This window comes from Mesocricetus auratus, unplaced genomic scaffold, assembly GCF_017639785.1.
Source record: "Mesocricetus auratus isolate SY011 unplaced genomic scaffold, BCM_Maur_2.0 Super-Scaffold_100019, whole genome shotgun sequence".
Taxonomy (NCBI): domain Eukaryota; kingdom Metazoa; phylum Chordata; class Mammalia; order Rodentia; family Cricetidae; genus Mesocricetus; species Mesocricetus auratus.
In genome coordinates this window covers 25,096,306-25,121,305 of record NW_024429200.1, presented here as the reverse complement: position 1 = coordinate 25,121,305, position 25,000 = coordinate 25,096,306, and the positions used below count along the sequence as shown (strand labels likewise).

The following is a 25,000-nucleotide window of genomic DNA, read 5'->3' as shown; positions in this document are numbered from 1 at the left end:
TGTCAAACCTTTTTAAGTCTTTTTCTCTTGTCTCTACCTTTTTCCTGCCCTTCTCCTCGGGCCTTTGCAGCTAAATCTGGTGTCTAGTGTCACCATGTCGAAGAACATGTTGGAGACATCCCCACAGAGCTTACCTCAAACCCCTACCACACCAACGGCCCCAGTCACCCCGATTACCCAGGGACCCTCAGTAATCACCCCAGCCAGTGTGCCCAATGTGGGAGCCATAAGAAGGCGACATTCAGACAAATACAACATCCCCATGTCATCAGGTAGGATATGAATACTCAGTAGAGATCTTTTACTTTGGGAGAGGAAAACTGTAGTGAAATTGTCATGAACCATTCCAGAGAACATGAAAACTCAAGTCATGATTTATGGAGTGATAATTGTTTTATTCCTGGTAAATGCGGATAGAGGCGATCCCCTAAGCACATCATGATGAATTGTACTGAATGGTTGCTCAGGAGAGAGAGCTCTCCCCATTAGAGAAATTGAGAGATGTGTTGTCAGGATAGCCCATATTATCACCTCAATTCAATGAGATCCTTTGATCTCCGAGGGAAGCGGAGAGCCATCCAACATCTGCAGGTAATGCTCCATGATAAGAGCCGTTTAAAAGGACATGTAGGGAGCGTCATTGCAGTTGTGGCTCTGCACAGATGTATCAGTCATTATCCAGGCACTGCCTAGATGCTCTTGGACCAGGGCTCCTGATGCCGGCATGCATATTTGCATAAGAGAATCCTGAGCACAAATTTCACAGGTGGTAGAAAGTCACCTTCGCTCATCTCTTCCCCCTTTTCCCCCTGTGCCATCCCACCAGTCCACTTTGGGACATGTGGATAATCCCAGTCACACACTGTAACCATTATGAGCCAGAGCCCTCTTTTCACAAAAAGTGAAGTAATTTTCAGCATGGGAGTTGGGAGGGGCTAGTGCCTCCTTTGTTAGGTGGCCACAGATGCAGGTGTCAAGAGTTGACCCTGTTCTACATCAAGAAGTATTAGAGGAGAAAAGTAAAGATTATGGCAAGGGGCAAAAGTCCATGTAAGAACACGCCTAAACCACCGGCTTAAAAGAGGACCTGGCTGGTAGAGGGAAAAAAAAAATCCTCCGGCCAGCTGGTCACACTGCTCCCGAAGTACCGTGAACATCTAGGGACGCCTCATTTGCACTTCGCGTCAGAAATGGCCTTTTCTATATAATTCAATTCCAACGCCATGCTTTGTGCTCTCACTCTTAGTAGTTTCTCACCAAATCATTGGACCAATACTGGGGGGAAATATGAAAAAAATTCAAGTCTGTTTCCCGTGAGTTATTAGCAGAATTAACAGTTTTTTATTATTATTTTTATAGAGATTGCCCCAAACTACGAATTTTATAAAAATGCAGATGTTAGACCTCCATTTACTTATGCAACTCTCATAAGGCAGGTAAGTAGAGGGAAAATTAACTTTGGCTGATTAAATTAAAATTCATTAATGCTTAAAGTGAGACTTGGATGGGAAAGTGCCATCCAGCCTGGTTAGGAAAGCATTATTCTATGTCACTATGTATCTTGTCTCATTCCAGGCTATCATGGAGTCATCTGACAGACAGTTAACGCTTAATGAAATTTACAGCTGGTTTACAAGGACATTTGCTTACTTCCGGCGGAACGCTGCGACTTGGAAGGTAACTAACTACTTCTCCAGCAGTTCCAAGATGCCCAGCCCAGTTCCGTGCAGAGAACACAAGGAGCATTTATTTACATGACATAAGCAGATTAGTATCTGCTTCCCCTCTTTTTAACCTGCCTCTTGAATGGAATGAATTCCCTCTCTCAAAATGACAAGTGAAAGAATAATTTTGCCTCTGATATAGTTTTCTAATTTGGTGCAATTAATAGCTGAGGCTTGGCAGAGAAACGAGGGCCTGACACACTAATTACAGTGTGAGCACTCAATCATCAACACCTTTGTTAGTCGCACGATATTACTTTTTCTCTTGCATATTATTGGCTAATTAGTTTGAAAAATGTCTGTTTGGCTTGTGCAACAAATGGAGGCTGTAGGTTTTGTCCTGGTCTGCTCCTTTTGCACACATCATACCTCATCATGCAGACTGAAGCTGCCACGGGAGTGAGCGCCCTGGCTACTCAGCTGGAACTAAAAGAAAGTATAGTGAATATTATCCTGTCAGAACATAAATGCAGTTTATTTACTTAGACAAAAGGGTTCATCTATACCCCTGTCCAAACAACTTCATTGTCTGGATCTTACAAGGAGCTAAAAAAAAATGTTAGTTCTGTGCATCTATTTTTGGAAATGAGCAATGTCTGGAAAGATAAGGGCACTCAGCACAGACTAAGTGAACTGTTTTATTTTCATTTCAAAAAGCAGTCAGAAACATCAATTAGCCACAAGCCATTTGGTACAAAAGGGGAAAATGTTTGTAGCTCGGAAGAATAGAAGCTGCGAAGCATTCATCAGCATACTAAGAATTTTAGACTGTGAGATATGCTAAAGTGAATTAATTTGGATTTAAAATGCAAATGAATCTGGCAGGCGATTACAGATATATGGGTGCCAGGCTCAGAATGCTTTTAATTTACAAAATGTTTAGATGTTATTAGTTGCTACAGTATGCAGTACTGTAAATGAATGTAATTGTTTTATTTATGCAGTTACTGAGTGTGTACTTTGTGTGATGAACATGTCAGGGATAATCTGCACAATATATGTTTTAAACCATTTTCAGGAACTCATATTTATGTCGAAGGTTTACATTTTCTTTTGTCGCTCATTAGAGAATGTAAGGAATGTTCTGTCATTTGATTTACTGAAAGAAATTTTAAAAGAAATGAAAGGTGATTTAATATCTTAGCTTGGTCTCATCTCCACAGCTCGGGGATCCAGCAAAACTCATTCTGAACAGCTTATTAGTTCTAACTATATCGCATGCATAATAAAACTGCTCATTTGCTCATTAATATTAAAATTATCATATTCAGAGCCATGGGCATTAAGATCAATCAAATCCTTGGATTTCAGGTCAGATGCTAGATCTGCTTATGCTTTTTTTTTTAAGGATTCTTCTCTTAAAGCAAGCCAGAAGCTTGTCTTTGTGCAAATAGAAAGAAATCTTCATCAAAATTACTTTGTTTTATATTCTTGAAATAAGAATTAGGTCATTTCTGAGTGCTTGATAGCTATATGTCAATGTACCCTGACAGCAAGAAATATTTGCTTAGGTTCATAATTTGAATTATGGAAAATATTGAAGGTAAATTATGTTGTCTACTGTATATTTATTATAGTTAAAATTTAAGGAATGACTTAATTTGATTTAAAAAATGTTAATTTTGAGTAATTACTCTAATACAAAGCTGCCAACAACATCTGTTTGCATAATCATTATGGGAAGAAAACGTACTCTCGGGTTCTAGCCCTGACTTTCAATTGAGTTTAACATTTACAAAAACTTTATTGGGAATTTATAAAAAAAAATCTAAGTGTGTCTTATTGTGCAGGCAGAACATTACACTGTAACTTGCATATGTCATCTAATAATACAGAATAAACAAACTCTGTCATTTCATTATTATAGGGATGAAAAGAATGCCTTTGAGCTTATTTGCATAAAGCTTTGTGCAAAATTAACACTTGTCACTGTAGCCTTTTTAGCATTTTAATACCTCAAGCAGGACTGGTTCCTTTGGACATTTCAACCATCCCTGAGTGCTTGATCAGGGACACAACAGAGCTGACCTAATTGTTCTGGCATTTTCAAAGATACTGTAATTTGTACAGATATTGCAATTTAGACCAGTTCAATGAAAGAAAGGTTTTGACACAGCTATTATTAAAATAGCGTAGAAGGTTCTCTTATCACCAAGTTCAAACTGCAGATCCCAGTAATTTGTAAGTTGGGGGTTTGCAATATCATGCCATATTTTGATTTTCGTGCTTAAACATCTTAGAAATTTTCACTCTGATCAAGTAAGATCAATAAAGCAGTGTGTTGGGCTTCCTTATTAAACAATATTCTTTTTGCTCCTTTTGGCTTTCTCCCCTCTGGTTTAGAATGCAGTACGTCATAATCTTAGCCTGCACAAATGTTTTGTTCGAGTAGAAAATGTTAAAGGAGCAGTGTGGACTGTGGATGAAGTAGAATACCAGAAGCGAAGGTCACAAAAGATAACAGGGTATGTGTGTGACAGTTTTGTAATCCTGTATCCTTGCATCCACTGGAAAAGTGAATGCTTGCAGTTGGGGGTGGGGTGCAGAGATCGTCTGCTGAACGCATGCTCACATTCTTGGCTGGGAGCTGCCTTTTGAATTTAGGCATACATGCACAAATCATTATCCAACCAACGATTTTCCATGAAAATATTTTGGTTACTGTTTTTGGCAATTCTGCTTTGAACTTATATCAAAAGCATAAATTCAGAATGGTGCATGTTTTCTAGTGGGAGATATCTTCCTGATGTAATAGAGGACAAAAGACTGTCTTTAAATAAAGCTGATGGTACCTGCACTGGTGCTCCTGAGAAGCTTTATTTAAAATCCATGATTTTTATTTTCCATAGTCTTTCTCTTTTTTTCTAAATAAACTTTCTGTTGGGCTTTTCTCATTTATTTTCAGCCAACACAGTTTTCTATATAATGTAACTGAGATGATCAAGACACACTAGTTTGAAGAAGTTACTACATGGAAAGTTTCATTGTTTTTTTTCTTCTAAGACAGAAAACCACTCCAGTTAAGCTAGAAGCACAATGGAGCTAACTTTGTGCTTAATTAACTACATGTAGCATTTACCTGCACTGCCTTATGTGATGGTTTTAAAGCATGTTGCCTACTCCTAGCCCTTGAGTTTTGATTTCTGTAGTAAAGTATGTGCTAATTTCTGCATTCAAGAAATAGTTAATCCATTATGTTGTCATTTAATTAACTATGGTAATTTGTTATGTTAATTCTTGGTGTTCCAGAAATTAACCATTAATTATTTCTTGATTATATCAAATTGGTAATTGTTTTGTGTATTTACATTTTTAAATTTTTATATGATCTTTAGTTGTTCTTGCAAATAAAACCCCCAGGAAGCCGGAAGTCCATGGTCACATTCTAAGTTGCCTCTACACCATACACTAAAGTTTTTCTGTTTTGTTTCAATCCATGAAAATTTTATATTTCATATACACATATTTCATATTGTAATTTATAAGTCGTGTGTAATTTTTTTCTTCCAGGAGTCCAACTTTAGTGAAAAATATACCTACAAGTTTGGGCTATGGAGCAGCTCTTAATGCCAGTCTGCAGGTAATATCATTAAGTACACATTGACATTATTGTCCTCTTTGGATGTTTGGGTACTTTATTGTTTGGCATGCTTTCTATTTAGGAGAGATTATGATTGTTCTTAATAGTTGGTTTATCATCCAAGGAAGTTGTAGTACCTAGTACTATGAAAAGCCCTGATTCTCATTCAAACTACTTTTGATGTGGAGAAGCAAGAAGGACACCCTGTGGCAAAATCTGGAACACTCACTTTTCCTGCAAATGCTAGATTGATAGAAGCGTTTGCAAATGCATGTGGCTATGCATTAATATTTATCCAGGCTGTCATAAATGATTTCACATCATAGTGTTGGGGAACATGGTGCTTGTGGCAAAAACTTTAAAGTTTAATTATAATATATAATTTTTATGCAGAGGAGGCAAATGTCAGGACTTCTTTATTTTGAGTTAAGTTCTGGTCATTTTTAAAAAGAGCAATTGCTTATATTATCCTCGAGTATTTCTGAACACGTGAGGAATCAACAATTCATTATGCAAAAGGTTCACACACGAGTGAGAAAGTGTGCTGTGGGAGCCATTGTTTATGTATTCACATCACTTTTATGTCCTTGCTGTGTCGACTGCAAGTGGCCATGTAGGGATTTTTCTGTTTCCATACGTTTTGTTTAAGTGCTTCTGAAATGTCTATAATGCAATGTGCAACCGCTGAAGGGAGAGATGTGCTGTTGCAACGACTTTTAAGGGCAGGCGTGTTAAAGCTGTCTTGCTCCTTGTCCATCCCACTAGGCTGCCTTGGCAGAGAGCAGTTTGCCTTTGCTAAGTAACCCTGGATTGATCAATAATGCCTCCAGTGGCCTCCTGCAGGCTGTCCATGAAGACCTCAATGGTTCCCTGGACCACATTGACAGCAATGGGAACAGCAGTCCGGGCTGCTCGCCTCAGCCACACATGTAAGTGAGGTTAGCAGTTTCCTGAAAGGGATGAAAATATATTCTTATGTCTCTGATTTTAAAATTTTTCTGAAGTTTGTCATGGGGTTTAAGTAAAAACATAAAAGTTTAAGCAGAGTCAGATTGTACACTGTCCATAATATATAAAGGATATAGAAATTGTTGTTCACAGATCTTAGAAATTATCCTAAGTGTCCTATACAAATTATTAGTACCGCTAAAGTCCTGCTAAGCATTAAGTACTGTGTCTGATGAATTTCCATCTGATGGGTCATTATCACAGTTTGGCTTGTATGGTATAATATGAATATTCGTGAAAGGGTAAGTTGTCACAATTTTTACTACTGTTACAGAACTCTAAACCATTTATGAACTGTAGTCAAGACATTGCCCATTTTTATAAACCGTAAAATGCAAAGTTTAACTGTTACCCACAGTTTACACAGAAGCTGGTAAAGTGTAACTTTTTGCCTGTCTTATAAATCAGGGTAATTACATATTCAAGCTTAATTACTGGTGCGTCTGTATTGGCAAGGTTTATATGTTATATTTTATGCAAGACTACGATTCCTATTAATATTTAGCAGCTAACTATATCATTAATTACTCTAAAATCTTTCCCCTACCATCTTTTTAATGGAGCTGAGAGAGTGGAAGTATTAAAAATTGATGTATTGTGGATTTCAGAAAAGTGTATGACACTTTTTAAAAGACCAGGTCTTATTCAGTGGTGTCAGGCATATCAGTTTCTTGTTTACTAAAATGGACTGACCCTGGCAGAATTGAGAATGCCTGGAGAAATAGTTCCAGCTGAGTGATGGACTACATGTTCATCTGAGCTGGTAGGGTGATGTGGGGATGTTGTGGCTATCCTTCCCTGAGTTATACCATGGGCTGGATAACTTCACATAATCGATACCATTATGTTTCCAGTCAAAGCACTGAAAGGGATCTAGAACCTGGCTATGTACCCATTTTCATTTGACCTTTCACAAATTCTTATCTTGTTGATTTTTAAAAGATGCCACACAGTTTGATGTATGGACATCCTCGAGATCACATGCCTTATAATGTATTGTGCTTTTTACTCTATCGTCTTTGCAAAAAAAAAAAACAACAACAACAACAAAAAAACCACACTGAAGTCATTAAAGTGTTTCTTTGGATTCCAAGCCATTACTTTTCAAAAATGGAAAAAAATCTGTCTTTTGGAAGTGTCTTTAGTTGTATTAAATAATACAAAAGAAATGATAAAACCCCAAGTAAAAAAGAACATGAATATATGCTCTTGAGACTAGCTGTACTCTAAGCAAGGAAAATGGGCAATCAGACAAAAGTTTTTACACCCTGCATCATCACCCTGTCAGCTATGCAGTGTGGTAGCTGCAGGCTTTTCCTTTCAGTTGCTCTCCTGACTGTGCTAATTCTCACTCCCTATGCAAATGCTAAAAGAAGTCATCTTTAAACCCAACAAGAGTTAGATCCTGATTTTCTCCATTTAAAAGGGGGAGCTAATATGAAAGGCAATCATAAAAGCGGTATGTGAGCTGTGGGTACTACTTCCCTTGCTCCCACGCAGTATGTAGATGCTGATGCAAACCATGTGTGATAAGATGCAGAAGAAAGTGATTTTCACAAGTTTAATCGTCTGGTGCTGTGAATATTAAAATAAAACATTAATGACTTAATAAAACATTGTATTCTAGAACCTGAATTAATAATTGGGCTAAATAATGGCTTTCTTGAGCTCATAGTATTTTTCACTTGACAATTGGTATTTCTGATCACTCAGTTTATTGTTAATTTTAAGTTTAATCATGAAATATCTAAAAGAAATAGTAGCATGCAAAACAATATTAAAACATCTTTAATGTTTTATATAGTACTATTACCAGTTTGTATAAAAACCATTTAGTTAATGTATTATGTAAGTTATACTGACATGAATCAACACATAAAAAAATACCTGCATTTATTTTCCATAGATGAAAGCAAAACCTCCTTTTCTTGTAAGAAATTGAATTCAGAAAAGTTAAAAACTAGAGTAATCCTATACCTTGTCTTTTCCAGAGTAATATAAATGAAAATCCTGGAAAATATTGAGTCAATGTTGATACTTCTAATCTCTCTGTGCTACTCCATAACTTTCTGCAGTATATCTTGTTATTACCAGATATCATCACCTCATCATTCCTCATCTTCAAATCTATCTGCTAAGAGGCTTATTTGTGTGTAATAAACACTAAGCATTTGGGGTTTACTATGAAACAATGCAAGGGGAAATTATTGATAATTGATAATTTAATTGGTTCCACCAATTAAAATTTACTCACATCTAATTGATTATAGTTCAGAGAATTTAGAGATTGAATTGAAATGAAACACCTATTTTATAAAACATTTATGTAGCATTTTTTCTGCATCCTGGGACAACTTATGCTACATGCTGTTTTGGAGGGGGCTGTTTATGCCAATATTTTATGAAAGAGAGGCTGTACAGCTCAACTGTGTCCAGACTGTTTGTGGTCTAGAACTGGACTCAGCACTACACATGGGAATGGGCAAGTTTTCTTTCCTTGGTGTCTTTGTTTTCCTCTGTCTCTCCACCCCCGCCCCCCCCCGAACTCTCAGTAATACCAACCTCATGTGATTTATGCAAATAAACTGAGTGCCTGGAAATGATGATGCTTCTCATGGAATATACCTCCTCAGTTACTGATTGATAAGTACCTATTACTGTATCTCATTGCCATCTTAAATGAGACTAAAAACAATACAAAACACACTTTGCAGTTTCAATACTTTCTATACTATGTTTATATAAATCTTTCCATTGACTCTGACATCTCTTACAAATCCTGAAGTAAACAACCCATTAAAAGTGAGGAAATATGACAGAAGAATTTATTGTATGGAGTTCATTGCTCAAAGTCAGTGGGATAAAGGATTGGAGGCACAAGAAAATACTAATTGAATTTGGCAGTAAACAGCTTTAACAGAGAAAATATAACCAACCCAGAATTAGTCACTCATGTGCCCAGAAGCAGGGAGAATTGGGTTGAACAAGAATTTAGAATACATAGGTAAATACAGAGTTTAGAATGTATGAAGATGGGGCCAGACTCTTAAATTACTAAATGGCAAGTTATGGTGTTAGTGTTTGGTATAGTCAGTGTTTTACTTTAGGAGCCATGCTCAATAAAATCATATTGCATGGACCATAGCTTGGCACCAGTAATCTCAGGATGTTTTTGAATTCGGAGAGCTGATGCAGATTATTTTAGCAGGCTCTAGTATCTGTACTATCTATTTTAAATTAAATTATAGAGTGGAAAGCATTTAATTAATCCAAGGAGTATTTTAAAATAAAGATGAGAAAAGGCACCTGTTTTCTAAGAATAAAAGGAGAAAAGCTCATGGTCACTGTAAAATTGCTGTAAAATAGAAGACAGAACAGAAAGAAAACATGATGACTTCCTACTTTTGCTTATGGAATCAAAGAAATTAAATGTCCTCAGAATCTGAGAATAGCGAAAACACCAGGAATGTTTAGTTTATTTATATTTTTATTCAGTTTCATAATAGTGAGGTAGTTGAATCTTAATGTGCCCTTGAGGTTGCTAGAACCATGGATCATTAGGAAAAAAGGAACAGATGTGGGTTGGCTCTGTTAATGTTTGGAGATACCAAGTTTCCCGCATATTCCATTCCTCTTTTCTAATACTGTTCTTACACTACAAAATGTTCAGTTTGCAAAAGAAAACTTTCCCAAATAAACTCATTTTTTGTCTCAAAGTCTCTGCTTTTCCACCCTGTATTTTGTTTCAGCTTTGTCTTACTCTATGTCTCCTTGTTATAACGATTCCATAGAGGCTTTCCCAATTAATGTTTCTGTCAGAATCTAACCTCAGCTTCATGCTTTTGGAAGACTTGCTCCCCATACCATTCCTGAAGCAATAATGTGGCTTGTGAGTGTGCATGAGACATGCATACTCATTCTGCAGATCTCCCAAGGTTAATGCCAAGGTTCTTAAGAGTGTATGGTATGCCCTGAACGAAGATGTCACTTTTGAGGACTGGTTAATCTATGGGACCTCTGGTAGTGGATAAGTATTTACCCCTGGAATACAAATGGACTTTGGGAGCCCACTGTACATAGAGGGATACTCTTTCAGCCTAAACACACAGGGGAGAGTCTAGGCCCTGCTCCCAATGATGTGACAGACTTTGAAAATCCCTCATGGAATGTCTCACCCTCCCTGGGGAGCAGAAAGGGCATAGGATAGGGGGTCAGTGGGGGTGGAGGGGAGAGAGAGGGAACTGAGATTGACATGTAAAACAAGCTTGTTTCTAATTTAAATTTTAAAAAGGGGGAAAGAAAGACCCTTGGTAAAAAAAATAAAAGAAAGTATGGCACGTTTTAAACACTTGGCCCATTCATTGGAAGCAGCTTAGTTTCACCAAGCAATACCTACATGAATAACATCCATGACCCAGCTAGACCTCTGAAGAAGGATAATCAAAATTGTAGACCAATAAATAACTTTAGTGTTCCTCTTTATGACTGCTAAGCAGTGTAGGTACTCAAATACAAATCCTCATGCTTGCACACTCAAAACTTTACCAGCTAAACTATCTCCTCGGCCCTTTGATTTTTTTTTTTAGACCGCTACTTGCAACACTGTTCAAAGAGTTTTCAGACAATCAATCCACTTTATGAGCAAGTACAAAGGATGCTTTCTACTTTATAAGGATATTTGCTTTTTTTGGAAAACTACTTAAAAAGTTGCATTAATGCTGTGTTTACATTGAAGTAATTGTAACTTGTTGTAGTCTCACATTTGTTAAACTTACAAGAAAAAATTTGCATCAGGACTCAAAGGTGAACCCATACTGATGGAAGTAGTCCACATGCTTTCTTTTTCCAATCTGAAGCAAACAGTCATGTTTAATGATGAAGTCAAAATAGTTAGTACAGCCCAACTCTTTCTCCCTTAGTAAGCAATTATTGTTCCCCATTCTCAATGAGCTGACTCAGATTCACCTTCGTTTATGAAATCTTAAATGAAATCCTCATTTTTGTGTTTTCCAATTCTATGTCAAGAGATGAAAATGAATGCACTTCCTAAGCTGTCTCTATATTGAGGCCTTTAGGCACAAAGTTGCCCATTTTCAAGGTGTTCTCCCGATTATTGTGTTTTCTACTGGTGAATTTTTCAGGTAACTTCTTACAAGTTATTTCTTAGACCCCTTATTCTCCTGTCATTTAGAAGCTCTCGGGAAATATTGAATCTTGGTGGCAAGTGATTATTATTTTCTTTGTCTTATGGGAGAAAATACGTGAAGTCTGAGAGCTAATATACTATAGAGAACATTAATATGCTGCATGTAAGATTAGAAAGTAAATTTGTTGTGTCTTTAGAAGCCAAGCTTTGGGGATCAAGAAGCATGTGTGCCATGTGTTGGTAGATGATTGCACCGAGGCCATATTTAACTCTCTGACCTGTGTTATTCTATGTACCTTCAAGGTTTCTAAGTCACTCAGGTCACAGTCAGTCATCTTGGCAACATCTTTGTTTCCTGGTAAGCTTCAAGAAGTAGTAAAATCGTACCAATATATTATACTTTAGCCTCTCTTGTTTATAACAGTTTGTCACAAAGATAGTGAAAATGGTCTACCAGGTCTCTATTTTCTAATATGCTGTGGAGACTCTACACCATGAGTCATCATAAAAGATGATATGCAAATATATAACTTTTCTTTTGTCTTCCAACTTTTATTTCTTTCCTAAACTTTAAATTTGCAGATCCTACTCCTTTCCATGGTGATACTTTATTTATTAAAAAAATTCCCATACGTGTTAGATCTCCTTGTGGATAAAAGCATTTGAAAATATTGTGGCTCTAAATTTTAAAGAAAAAAAAACAGTTAAAAGTTACTGATAATCCGATTCAGTGGCATTGGCCCTTGTTGTTTTTGCTCCTGTAAAGGCAGTGTTATTTTTCTGCTGTTGTGGTCCTTTGTGTTACATTATGAAGTTCTGGAGAAAGAAAAGTCCTACTTGGTTTCACATGTTTTGTCCTGGGTTTTCTCATTAACACTCTTCTAGTCATCTTTAATTTTTATCCTCTAACCTTTCTATGCCTCCTGTAATTTCTGTTCTGATATAATTCCATTTTTACTTAACATCTAAACTTTTTCATTAACTTTGCTAGTTAGCTTTGCGATCTCTTTCCAAAATAACTGTGCAGAACTCATGATGATTCGAGCTCTGTATCATCTAATCTCCTTTGTCAAGTGCTACAAGTATGGATCAGTAGCTGCTGCTCTTTGTGACATTATTCCAGTCCCTGTATGTGGCACTTACAACTCATTCTAGTTACTCTTAATAAAAAGATCCTACCAGAGGTACAGTATCTTCTGCTAAAATGCCCGATATCCCCACAGTGCCAATTGTGGAAATTTGTGGGTTCCTATAGGGTTTTGAAAGCTTTTAAAGAACCTTACAGATGTTATCTGACATCCATGGTATGAAATCCCACAATTTAGGCTAAGTGTGTCAGACGACTTTAACTGACAGTACTGTAGCATACTGGTTCTGCTTCATAGCCAAAGAGAGTGTTTGTTAGAAGAAACATCATCATCTTTTCTCTGCCATTTGAGGAGCCATAGAGAATTCTGTCTCTAAGGGTCAAAGAGGCATTCACTAAATCGTTAAAGAACAAGTATTGCTTGTATATTATTTTTCATACTTGTAGAAAACAGAAATATATAAAGAATTTAAATATCTCCCCCAATTTTAAATTTGACTTTTGACAAATTTATTAGTAATATTTCAACATGAATAAATGCAGCTTCAAGCATAGGGATGCTGCTTTCTTTAACATCCTTAACATCCCTAGAAAGGAAGATGTTTCTTAGATTGTTCTTCAGCTTTAGAGTAGCATCAGCTAAACATTCAAAAGACAAGAGGATAGGCAGTCCAGAGTCTCACTGTATTATCTTATTGCTGGTAAGTTTATCCTGCAGCATTAAAGCCACAGTCCTTGGTAATTAAGAAATCAGAGAAAGAGATGATGCTCGGGGTTCATAACAGATTAGTATTGTTTTTATTTACTATTCCATTCTCATGTTGCATACAGAGTATGATTCAGGCTTAGAAGACAACCGAAGTTTGAGTCAAATCAGTGATTTCTTCTGAAGAAGGGAGTAGGGTCTCCAGAGCAGCCATTCTCAAAGACGAGACAGATCTAGTAACATGAAGCATATGAAGTCCATGTGGAAATCAATGCCTGCTAAGATACCCTAGATGACAACCTTACTAGGAGCCAGCTGAGAGGGAGAACATTTTTGCAGAGACAGATAATTAGCAAAGGAAAAAATTAAGCTCCAGCCCAGACAAGCAGGGAGCCACCCACCTATGGGACAGTCAGGACCCTAAGTCCAAGATTAAGACTATAAGAACAAGATCTTCAAGAAGTCAGAATCAAATACATCAAGTAACATCAAACAGAAATTGGAGCATATACCCCCATGAACTCATGCATTGGAATAAGGCAAACAAATTTCAGGGATGGGGGATTGGGGAAAGAAGGGTTCCAAGCAGATACTAAAATGCCCACGTTGTTAAAAGAGAAAAGGTTTATTAAGTACACTAATATTAAAACTCAATCCTAGCTTTAAATTCAAAATAGAATTTATTTGTTTATGTCTAGCAGATATAGAAGTGACTGGAGTATTCTGGCAAAGGTGAATGCTACATGATATATTTGGGAATGGAGGAACATCCATCCATTCACTCCAAGGGTTTCTTCTTAGCTAAATATTTCTTTCAAGAAGGAATATTTTCATCTCCAACACTAAAAAATGAGGAGGAATTTTTTATCTGTGGGACTGGTGTAATTCTTCTGCCCAGTCAAAGTAGCTATAAACAATTTTTCATATCATAATAGTGATTGAGCCATTCAACATTAGATCATGTTAAATATTTTCTCAATCTACAAAAATACTAAACAGTATAGTAAGGTAGTAGGTTTCAAAATGAAATATATATTAATAAAGATTTGTTTTATAACTTCTTAGTTGCTAAAAAGAGAATGAGAATTTTTAATCCTGATAAATTTAATAATATCATTCCTCTGTCTGCACTGAAAAATTAAATGTGTCCTTAAGCTTATACTATAAAAGTCTACCTATTACCAACAAAATTTGGAATATCTTTTTGAAAAGTAAAACCTCAAGTAGAATGACATACATTTTCTATGACCACAACTGTACGCTTATAAATATTAGCTCGAGCAGCTCTCGTTTTGTAAAAACTTGCCAAATGGTTTCTGCTTCTTTTTAAAAAGTAAACATTTTATTCGAAATTTTAATTTTACTTACCAGTTTATTTCTATATGTTAGATAAGCTCTATTTCCTAAAAACCAAACCAACAATCTGCCTCTAAAAGACATTGTTTTTCATTTCAAACAGACTATATAAGTGGAGATAACTAAACTTTTAATTTTTAGTCATTTAGAATCAATTCGATATAAATTATCTGTTCAAAAGAAGCAAATATAAACAATTGTTCTCATGAAATTAATTCTATCTTAAAGAATTCTGTATCTATATTTTGGAATTTTATATAAGTAAAACATTTACATAGAATGTAAGAGGCTTTTATAATCACAAATAGAATTGGAAGGAAATGTATTTAGACAAATATGAAATTTACAGTTTGCAAATTGCATACATTGTTTACTTTAACAGCATAGATATCATTGGTTATTGTCATTTGTTTGACAGCCTGTATTACATACTGAGGGGAATGTACTTTGAGAGAAATCCCCAGTTTTCTCTTGAATTTTCTTTTAACTAGAAAGTTTACCATGTTATTTATTAAATAAATAGAACCTATGAAATCAGTGTATACCATATGTCCATGCGAGTCTATTCAGCTGTTTTTTAAATCACTATTTAGGATACAATTGTAAATAACAGGCAGAGATGACTGTGAACGTTTCCTTTATGAGATTTATATCTCACTTATGTCAAAGGTATTCAAATAATATTTAGTACAAATAAACATATTTTGCAGTTTTAGACTATACTTTTGAATATTATCTGAGCAGTAATGTTTTATAGCAATGGCACAAAGTTATAAGACAAGAGTTGTACCTTTCTTTTAGGAGATATGCTATATTAAATGTATTTAAAGTGTTCTTAAATAACTCGAAAATATCCTATAATGAGAAAACCACATAATTTTCAGTATTTTGTAACAATGAATCTTGTACATCACTGGTACAGTTTTTACTGAAATCTCCCATATCGTAGATATGGACCGAAATGTTTCTTCATAATCTCTGTTGACATATATCACACATTTTAAGACTTCACATTCCATCATTGTTTCAGAGGGTACATATGAATACACATTCATATTACATTTGAAGAGCTAGACAGACTGATTGATTGATTGATTGATTGATTGATTAATCAATATGATGTGGCTGTGGGTGTTACTGGAGATTAAACTCAGAGTTTAGGTATGCAGAAGCAAGCTTTGCACCACTGAATTCTCATGCCAAGCTTTATGGTTTAATCAAGTTTACATTGTTATCACTGAGTCTCTCACAAACCACAACATATAAATACTTTAATTGTTATACTAAATAATATCGGCATAATCAAAAATGAGGAAGTACTATTAAGATGCTAGTCTGACCTCCATGGACTGAAATGGATTTTGAGTATTTCAACTTAAGAAACTCTACTTTTAGGGCTTTCAAATTCAAAAGAAAACCAGGAAGAGTTTGTAGGACCATTAAGTTAGTCTTGAACAAGGATAAAGTGAAGAAGATTTACATCCCTCTAGGGATTATGCTGTGTGACCACAATCTAAAAAGATAAACTTTCCTCTTGTACTGTGACTCTGCTGTAGGGCGCAGGCAAACATTAACATTTCTTCTGCCTTCACTGACGCCTTAGGTCCTTATAATTTTCACAACAAAAGAAGCAACACGTTCCTTTAGGCAACAAGTCAGTGTATTAATGTAACGTGTCCTCTGTGGTTTGAAAATATGCATTTTCTGAGTGTGGCTGTAAAAGTGAGCGATTAGCTAGAATACGGAAATCATTGCAGATCCCTCAAATAAGGCAAGCAGAATTTTTTTAATAACCACAAATGAGCACTTACTAGTGAAACATACCCTATATGCCACAGTACGAGTTTTTCCATCTACTGAGTACATATGTCATTATAGAAACCAAAAACAAAACAAACAAAAAAGGGCAGGGGTCTGAAGAAAGAAAACTTTCATGGACACAGAGGGTTAAACAACTTCATGAAAAGTGTAGTTGTCAGTTAGGCTTAGCATAAATACAGTTTTTACATTGAGCTTTATGGAAATTCCTGGTACTTGAATGTTTACTTGCCTACATAAATCACAATTTTAGTGATTCAGTTCAGTTGTTGGCCGATGTGTGTAAAGAATACAGATGTGCCTGAGCCTTGGGTCTCCTTCCAGCACCCCCATTCTTCAGCATTGGCCAGGCATCCAGGAGAGGCACCGGTTTAGAAGATTAACAGTAAGTTTGGGTAGCAGCTCCTAGAATTGGCTACTCTCTTAAATCACAAAGAGATACAGGTATTTGTAAAATGTGAAGAGAAATTATTTAGCAAGACCCTCAAGAGTACCAGCTACATACTTCTTAAAAGGCTTGCTTCTTAAAAAGCTTCAGAGAAAGACTGTAGACATTGACAATGTACTAGGATTGATTTGGAATACTTTTGTCATTAAAAAAGCTAACTATTTGAAGTAACCTGAATATTTTACAATATGTGTGTATATGATAAGTACATAAGCATACAAGTTTATTTCCTTATATGTCCGTTAAAATTAAATGTATTTATAGTTTAGTTTTATTAAATTCAAGCACCCTTTTGCTCTTTTGTTACTTTGCTGTGGATTCATGTTTTCTTTTTTTTTTTCATTTGAGAAGGCCAAATTGAATGCCCCATTTTTTGGTAATTAAATCTATCTGTTATTTATATCACAATTATAGTTTTCTCCTCCTCTTCCCCTCCCATTCCCTACCCTATAACTCCCCACTGCCACCCCAACCCTCTCAAATCCACCTTTCCTCTGCTTCTGCTCATAAAGAGGTAAGGCGTCCCAAGGTATCAACAAAGCATGGCATATCAAGTTAAGTCAGGACCAAGCTCCTCCCCTTCTACCAAGACAGGCCAAGTCAACCCAGTGAACCCTCCTTCCTTCCTTCCTTCTTCTTCCTTCCTTCCTTCCTTCCTTCCTTCCTTCCTTCCTTCCTTCCTTCCTTCCTTCCTTCCTCTCTCTCTCTCTCTCTCTCTCTCTCTCTCTCTCTCTCTCTCTCTCTCTCTCTCTCTCTCTCTCTCTTTCTTTTGTTTTGTTTCTCTATGTAAAGCTCTGGCTGTCCTGGAACTATCTCTGTAGATCACACTGGCCTCAAACTCACCATGGAGACCTGCTTGCCTCTCCCTCCCGAATGCTTGGATTAAAGGCAAGTGCCACAACCACGTGGCACATGCTCTTTTCTTAAAGCATTCATTCATAATCATTTTTCCTTAAAATGGCATAAGAACCCAGGCTGCAAATTAGATATAAGTAATGTTTTCAGAGACCATGATTCAATACTATTTTCACTGTTGTTGCCAGTAGCATCAGAATCTCGTGGTGAAGTTCACCTTCAGTGTCTGTCATCTTCACTGCTAATGCCGAAGCTTTCTGAGGTCACACACCTTCTTGAGTATTAGAAACAAAATATAAATAAATAATAACACTCCATCAGTGTCAAACGTGAGATCACGAGTTTTCCATGTGCCTTTGGTAGAGTACCGGGGAAGCCTTTCACATACACATAATTTAAGAGCCCCAAAACACAGCTTAAATTCCTCTCTTTCCCCAGTTTCTAGTGCCCTATTTGTCCTGGCTGTTGGCACCTTAGTACACTGCCTTGGTAAGCTCACCACTGCTAACTTTCCTCTGACGTTGATACAGTGCAAACTAGTCCTAAAATTCCAACCATTTCATTTCTCTACCCTCAAATTGTCAACAGCCTTTTACTGAAAGCAAAGAAATATATATGTTCTGTGATGTAGATAAAAGGCTCTTCACTCTCTGATCTTATTCTAATTTTCTCACTTTTTATTATTGTATTAGGAAATCACCCCCCTCGGGGACTTTGATAATTTGTGTAAGATACTCTCTGTTTTCTTTTTCCATTTCCCCTCTGTCCTTTCTCTTTTCTCTGTGTAACAATTTTCAAATCATCAAAGACTATTCAAAAATAGGCCCTCTCCTCCTCCTCCCCCAAAGATCATCATTGTGTGTATTCTCAGAGCCCACCTTCCCTTCCTTAGCGCTTCCTCGCTGTGGCAGCCATCACAGCTTTTGTTGTCTCGCGTGTAATTATGTTTTGTTTCTTCTGTGAGACTGAAAATGATGACAACCATAAATAAAGAGATGACTCAGCACTTAAACAGCATCTTTCTTTCAGAGGACCTGGGTTCAATTCCCAACATCTAAATGGTGGCCCTTGATCATCATTAATGCCGTTTCCCAGGGATCCTGCTACTGACATCCTTGGGAGCCAGAATCACATGTGGTGTACATACATACATTTGTGCTGAACACTCATTCACATAGAGCAAATAAAATTTAAAACACTCAACTTTTGAAAAGGATGTGTGAGGACAGGAATCACAGTCTCTTGTCTCTCTTCTTCCCCATTTTCAGACATATATTGAATGCTTCATTTTATTTTCTCAAAACAAGAGATAACTTTTGTCTGTCTAGAAATATAGGATAGTTTTATTTTCTGACTTTGTTAGGAAATAATAGAAAGTATTAAATCTCACCAACATTAATTGTGTCTTTGTACACTCTTCTTTTTAAAAGTTCCAAAATTTTTAATCTTGTCACCAAAGTATAAATGATATCATAGTGTGAGGTATCATGCTTCCTTTGAGCAGGAAAATTAAATCGTTGCTTTTCTATGGAAACTGCTAAATAATGAATTAAAATGTAGTTGCTGAATCCAATGACTTTCCCTCATAGGCAGGGTGATTTTAAAGCATTCACAATGAAGTACTGTATTCTAGTTTTAAGAACTAGCCATTATTATCTGAATAAATAATTGATTGTAAAAATCAAAGTTGATGTTATTTTAATATCTACTTAACAGTACACACCATATTTTCTCTGCTTTGGAAGACATTGATTACTAAGGTAGATTCCATTACCCTTCTAATCCAAGACTTGAGTTATTGTTTCCAGTAATACACAGGCAAGAGAATGGATGAAAAGTGCATTTAATCTAAACATGTGTGCCTCTACCTGCACATATTTATTACAAATATGTTAGTTCACTAAATATTTTTGTTTAAGGTCTCATAAGTGAAACAATGAAGATTAGTAACCCAATTAGAAATTTTGTTTTGTTTATAACTTTTTAGTAAAGTTTTTAGATATCTTCAGTGCTTTAAATTTTATGCATTTTATTCCTATAAACTGTTATCATACATTCTTTTGAAGTAGCACCCAAATTATTATTACAAGCTTTTGAAAGGACTGAAATTTAATGTGCAGGACAATTGAAATTGTCAAGCAGAGGGAAGCAATAGATACATTTCTTATCACTAGGAACATTTTTTGTGATAATTGCCTAGATCTTCAAGTCCAGGAGAATTTTATAAGCAAGAACACCAACAATTACAGTCATCTCTGTCTTAGCAGATTTTATTCCCCTTAATAAATGCCACCAAGTATGTATATGTATTTTAACTGATGAGAATGATTCTCAGAGGAAGACAATCTCTCCTACCTATTAACTCCTGTACAATTAAGTACTGCCTTTTTTCCTGTACAATGTAGACTTTTTGAGTATGTATTTTTTTCCATTCTAGATTACTGGTGCTTAGATATATAGTAAAGGCCCCACAGTGTCTTACTTTTGGCAACATTCAATAAAGTTTTGTTCATTTAATATTGGCAAGGGGAAATCTCGATGATGTTTATCGTTTATCTGGTTTCCTTAACAAAATAACACTGAAGTTTTTAAACCATTTTTTTTCATGAGATGCATTTTGATCCTGCTTCCTCTCCAACAAATCTTCCCAGGCTCTCCCTACCTCCCTGCCTCCACAACTTTATATTCTCTCTCTCACTCCCTCTCCCCCTTTCTCTCCTCTGATCTTTCTGTATAAAAGAAAGAAACAAAAAACAAAAACAAAAAACAGCAAAAGATGAACAAACAAATGAACAAACCACAAAAAAACAAAATCAAAAGGCCAGTAAGACAGAAAATGCCAAAATAAAATGTAATTGAAGCGTTGACACCCTTACAGATACAGAGGATTTGTTTCAGTCATGAACATAACAGAATTTCTGGAAGAAAAAGATATTTTCTAATAGGCATACAATATGTAATATACATAAAACTTGCTATATTTCTTAAAATTTGCATTTTAATCTATTCCAGGTTTCCCTAGCTCAATGTGTATTATCAGAACTGAGTAAGCCCCAATATGCACAGCAAATGTGAGACAAGCCTGGACCACTCAATGCATGTATGTTAATGATTTTAATGACAAGCTAATGATGAGCCCTGTGATGGATGGCTGAGGAGAATAAATGTAGAAGCTCTCTGAGCAGAGCATGTCGATGCTGGCTCCTCTCTTTTGAAATTAGCTTTCCATGTGATGTAAAATGATCTGAGACGTTGCCTGAGCTGTTGTTACCTTAGCACTGTGCTGTTCATGGTTTGTTCGTTAATCATTCTTTTGAATAATTATAGTAATAGACTGTGTTATTTATTTTATTTCCTCATACTTTTAAGAAAATAGCATCTGAAATGTGTGCCAAAAGTATTTTTATTTTGCTTTATGTCATTTCTGAGATACATGTAAATATTTTACTCTAGACAGAAAGATTAAAATATTTTTTTAGGAAAAACAATGCATATGGATGTTTAGTCATCAATTTCTGTGTCTATAACATACTTTAATTTCATGAAAAAATAAAGTTTTATGTATATTGTGACGGTATCTAATATTTATTGATCACTTGTGACCCATGCATGGAATCACATTATTTAAATTTTTACATATAGAGACATTCATTTACCTTTCATAATAATTGTAAAAGATAGAATTTTTGTGTCTCTTGTCTATGACTTAAAAAATAAATAAACCATATGTACAATAAGATCACCGTAGCTTTGTTGGCCTAGTAAAAAAAAGAGCCCAGCTTCAAATCCAAGTATTCTGCCCTCAGAGCCCACTGTATTCTTAACTACCTCGCCATTGCTGCATGACTGAAGATTACAAATGAGGTGACTAAACTGCTCAGTATTCCTTATGCTACACTCCTAAATTAATCAAAATACTAAATACATAAAAATCTTTTGTGCTGAATGACTCCCTTGTAATTAAAACCCTTCAAATGATTCCACCTGAGTGGAAGATTGGGTAGCAAAAGGCAAGGTCTCTTTTACTTAAGGTGTCATGGATGTTTCTAAGATGGAGAGGGGAATTTTCCCCAGAGGCAATCTTAGTTATCGTACACATGATACATTGATGTGTGTAGAAAAGGATGCTACAAAAATATACACTGTGTTTTTAATCAAAAGCAAATTTAGTATCCCTGCGATGGAAGCAAGAAGAGAAAAACAATGATAATAGTAACAAGATTAAACTAATTCTCTATAAACCCTAAGATACAAAAGGTGCCTGCATGATCATGTGTGTGTATGTGTGTGTGTGTGTGTGTGTGTGTGTGTGTAAGAGAGATAGATATTGATAGATAATCATAAAGAATATTTATTTCTCTTGAAAAGGATTCTACCAATTTTTAGGTGTAGAAGCTATAAGTTCCAACAGTTTTGTCCTCAGGAACATTCAACATTCAAATCTCTTCTGCAACTTCCTGGTACTTTCTCAGACATTTTGGTGATGATCATATGTTAATATTGAATGGATATAATTATCGATTTGATTTGATCAGTAAATTTCCAGGTCAAAACCGTAGCCATAAGAAAAAAAATTATATCTTTCTAGCTCTGATAACTTCATTGCCTAATTCTGAATAGAAAAGACTCTAAGAACATTTAATTCTAGAAAAAATTCTTTTAAAATTAGTGTAAAGAAAACTCTTACTGACTTGAAGATAATTTATCAAGTCATCTATATTGACAGGGTGATTGGTATGTGTACGTGTCCTCATCTATATGCTTCACAATCTAGTCAGCAAGACAAGGCACCACTACCACCATGAAGAGTTAAGTGACTAAGTCAGGTTTAAGCAGTATGAAGCAGCAGAAATAGAAAAGTTCTAATAAATATATAGAAGCTAGCAGCATGTGTGTTGGGTCCAACTCTGCCTATATTCAAATGCTTGATTATCCCTGTCTTTTGACCTGAGGAACAGAAAGTTCAAATAAAATAGCCTCAAGTTTGATGAAGTTTATAATTCAGAGATTCTATGGTTTGGAATGTCATCATAGGCAAGCAATTTTAAAAATGCTTTAGAGGGTTCAAGGAGATGATCAGCGTCTTTTGGATGGGTCAGTTAGTCTATAGGGAGATATATATATATATATATATATATATATATATATATATATATCCTTAAATAATGGGAATGGTGTTACTAGGTAAGATACTGCATGAAAGGGAATTCCAAGCTGTTTGTGTTGACAGTGAAGCAACCGAGTGACCCGGAGCACAATGGCTTGGAGAATGAACTAAGAGAAGTGTTTTGAGGAAGATGATTTGAGTGCGAATGTAACTTGTTATTTAGAAATAGTATTTCATAAAAGTAAATTAATATAAGATAATAAGTTTCTGGGAATACTGCTGTATTGTATTTTAATTTCGTGCCAACACCCATGTCTAAATTTAGATGTGTATTTTGTATAGGGCAATGATGCAGTGAAAAAAATTCTTACGTATTCAAATTTTGTTTAGATGCACAGGAATATACCTTTGTAGTTATCCTATTACAAAATTTGTCACTCATGTTTTGATAATTCAATCTCCTTGTTTTTCCTCTTTATTAAGAAATTTGAGGATTTTTCCATAATGTTCTTTATTTAAATAAAAGCCCCCAAAGAAAGCAAAAATAGACCAGATGGTGGAAGTTGAGGAGCTGGAAGCTGTCAGCGAGGGGCTTTTTGGGTGTCCTCAGAGTTCTAAGACTGTTGAGGAGACACTGTGTCACAAGAGGTCAAGTCCTCAGCTAAGGTACAAGAAACTCCAAATAAGAAAAAAAAAAAAAAAAAGAACTTAGGACAATGTCCTCCAGTGTGCTGAGCAAGAATCTTGTGATGTAGCACAGGCTGACATCAAATTTGCTAGTATTCTACCTCAGCCTCTTGAGTACTGAAATTCTAGGCATACAACTTGATGTCTGGTTTATACATTGTAGTTACAGAAATCTGGAAATAGCCATTTAAACTTGAATGTTTTGAATATACACTGGTAATTTATCAGACCTAATTAGGAAAAGGGTAGCTATTATCTTACATTAGTAGTTTATTCTAATTATCCTCAATACTTGGGTTTTGCTGTTAGTAAAATGTTCTGAATCCTAGATTGAATTGGGAAAATCTAAAGTTATAAATACAACTTATAGCTATTTTTAAATCAAAATGCCATTTTATAAAAGTAATTAAATGAATATGAACTTTCAAAAGTATTCTAAGTAGATCATTTCATTTGTATATTTTTGAGAGTACTTGGGGAATATTACCATTGGATTTAATAAATGTTTAAAGTTCTAGACACAAGTGCATGGTACGATAACAACTAGTTGGTTCCCCCGTTGTTTTATTCCAACTGATAGTTCAATGAAACAAGAGTTCAGTTCAGTTAGTAAATTTTCTTAATCTCAGCAGTTGAATGTGTCTTTAAAGTGATTCTCATAATATTTTTCTGTGGCTGCAGTCTCCTTGGGGAACAGGCATGTAGCACACTCATGTTTAAATAGAGTTTCCCTTTCTTTCAATGATGCACATTTTCCTAATTGCACACATTGCCAATTTACAAATCAACTTTTTTTTAGGTCAAATAAGTTTATTTGTCATTCAAGCATTATTAAGCTGATTCTACATATGTAAATTGTACTTTCCTTAATTGTAAGTTCTTCTGTCAACAGTAATTATGCAGTGACTAGATTATTTTTTGCATTTTGTTGTGCCAAATATCAATAGAAACTTGAAGATTTAAAAGTACAATCAATAAAGTTTTATATCAATAGTTTTATGCTTCAGGTATAATACAAGTTCTATGAAAAACTAAGCACAGGAACTTCAGTTTCATTGAATGTGGGAGTTACAATATAATTTCATGATTTACCCCACAGCATTCAATAATGGATTTGTAATGGCCACTTCCCATAGTCTCTAAACTATCCCTGGAGAGTCATCTATACTAAGAACTGAGAGAACAAAGCTGATAATGGTCTGATACAATAGGAACTTTAGGGAACCTTCAGTGCTTTTTGCCCATGGATAGAAAATGTTAGAATAAATAGCACCTAGAATGATTACTGTAAAACTGACTCTTGTCTGGTTTTTAAGACTGTTTTTCTGTTTGTTTGTTTGTTTTTTGCTCACGTCCTACAAGAACAGTTCCAATGCCTGGAATTTCCCGACACTATCAGGAAAAAGTAATCCTCTCTCTTCCCTAGTAAGATGGACCTTGAATCTAATATGTAGTATCCAGGACTATTCAGAAAGAAG

The 25,000-nt window shown here is 35.5% G+C and overlaps 1 protein-coding gene across 4 annotated transcripts in view; it reads left to right on the top strand.

Annotated features, from left to right (window-relative positions):
• The window catches only part of Foxp2 (forkhead box P2), a 517,858-nt gene that overhangs the window by 485,383 nt on the left and 7,475 nt on the right, over window positions 1-25,000 (top strand). For all 4 annotated transcript variants that reach the window (XM_021233497.2, XM_040728635.1, XM_040728636.1 and 1 more), the window contains 6 exons: window positions 71-272; window positions 1,360-1,436; window positions 1,576-1,677; window positions 4,068-4,189; window positions 5,235-5,304; window positions 6,070-6,233. In XM_021233497.2, coding sequence (XP_021089156.2) covers window positions 71-272; window positions 1,360-1,436; window positions 1,576-1,677; window positions 4,068-4,189; window positions 5,235-5,304; window positions 6,070-6,233 — 737 coding nt within the window. The remainder of the gene's footprint in view (window positions 1-70; window positions 273-1,359; window positions 1,437-1,575; window positions 1,678-4,067; window positions 4,190-5,234; window positions 5,305-6,069; window positions 6,234-25,000) is intronic.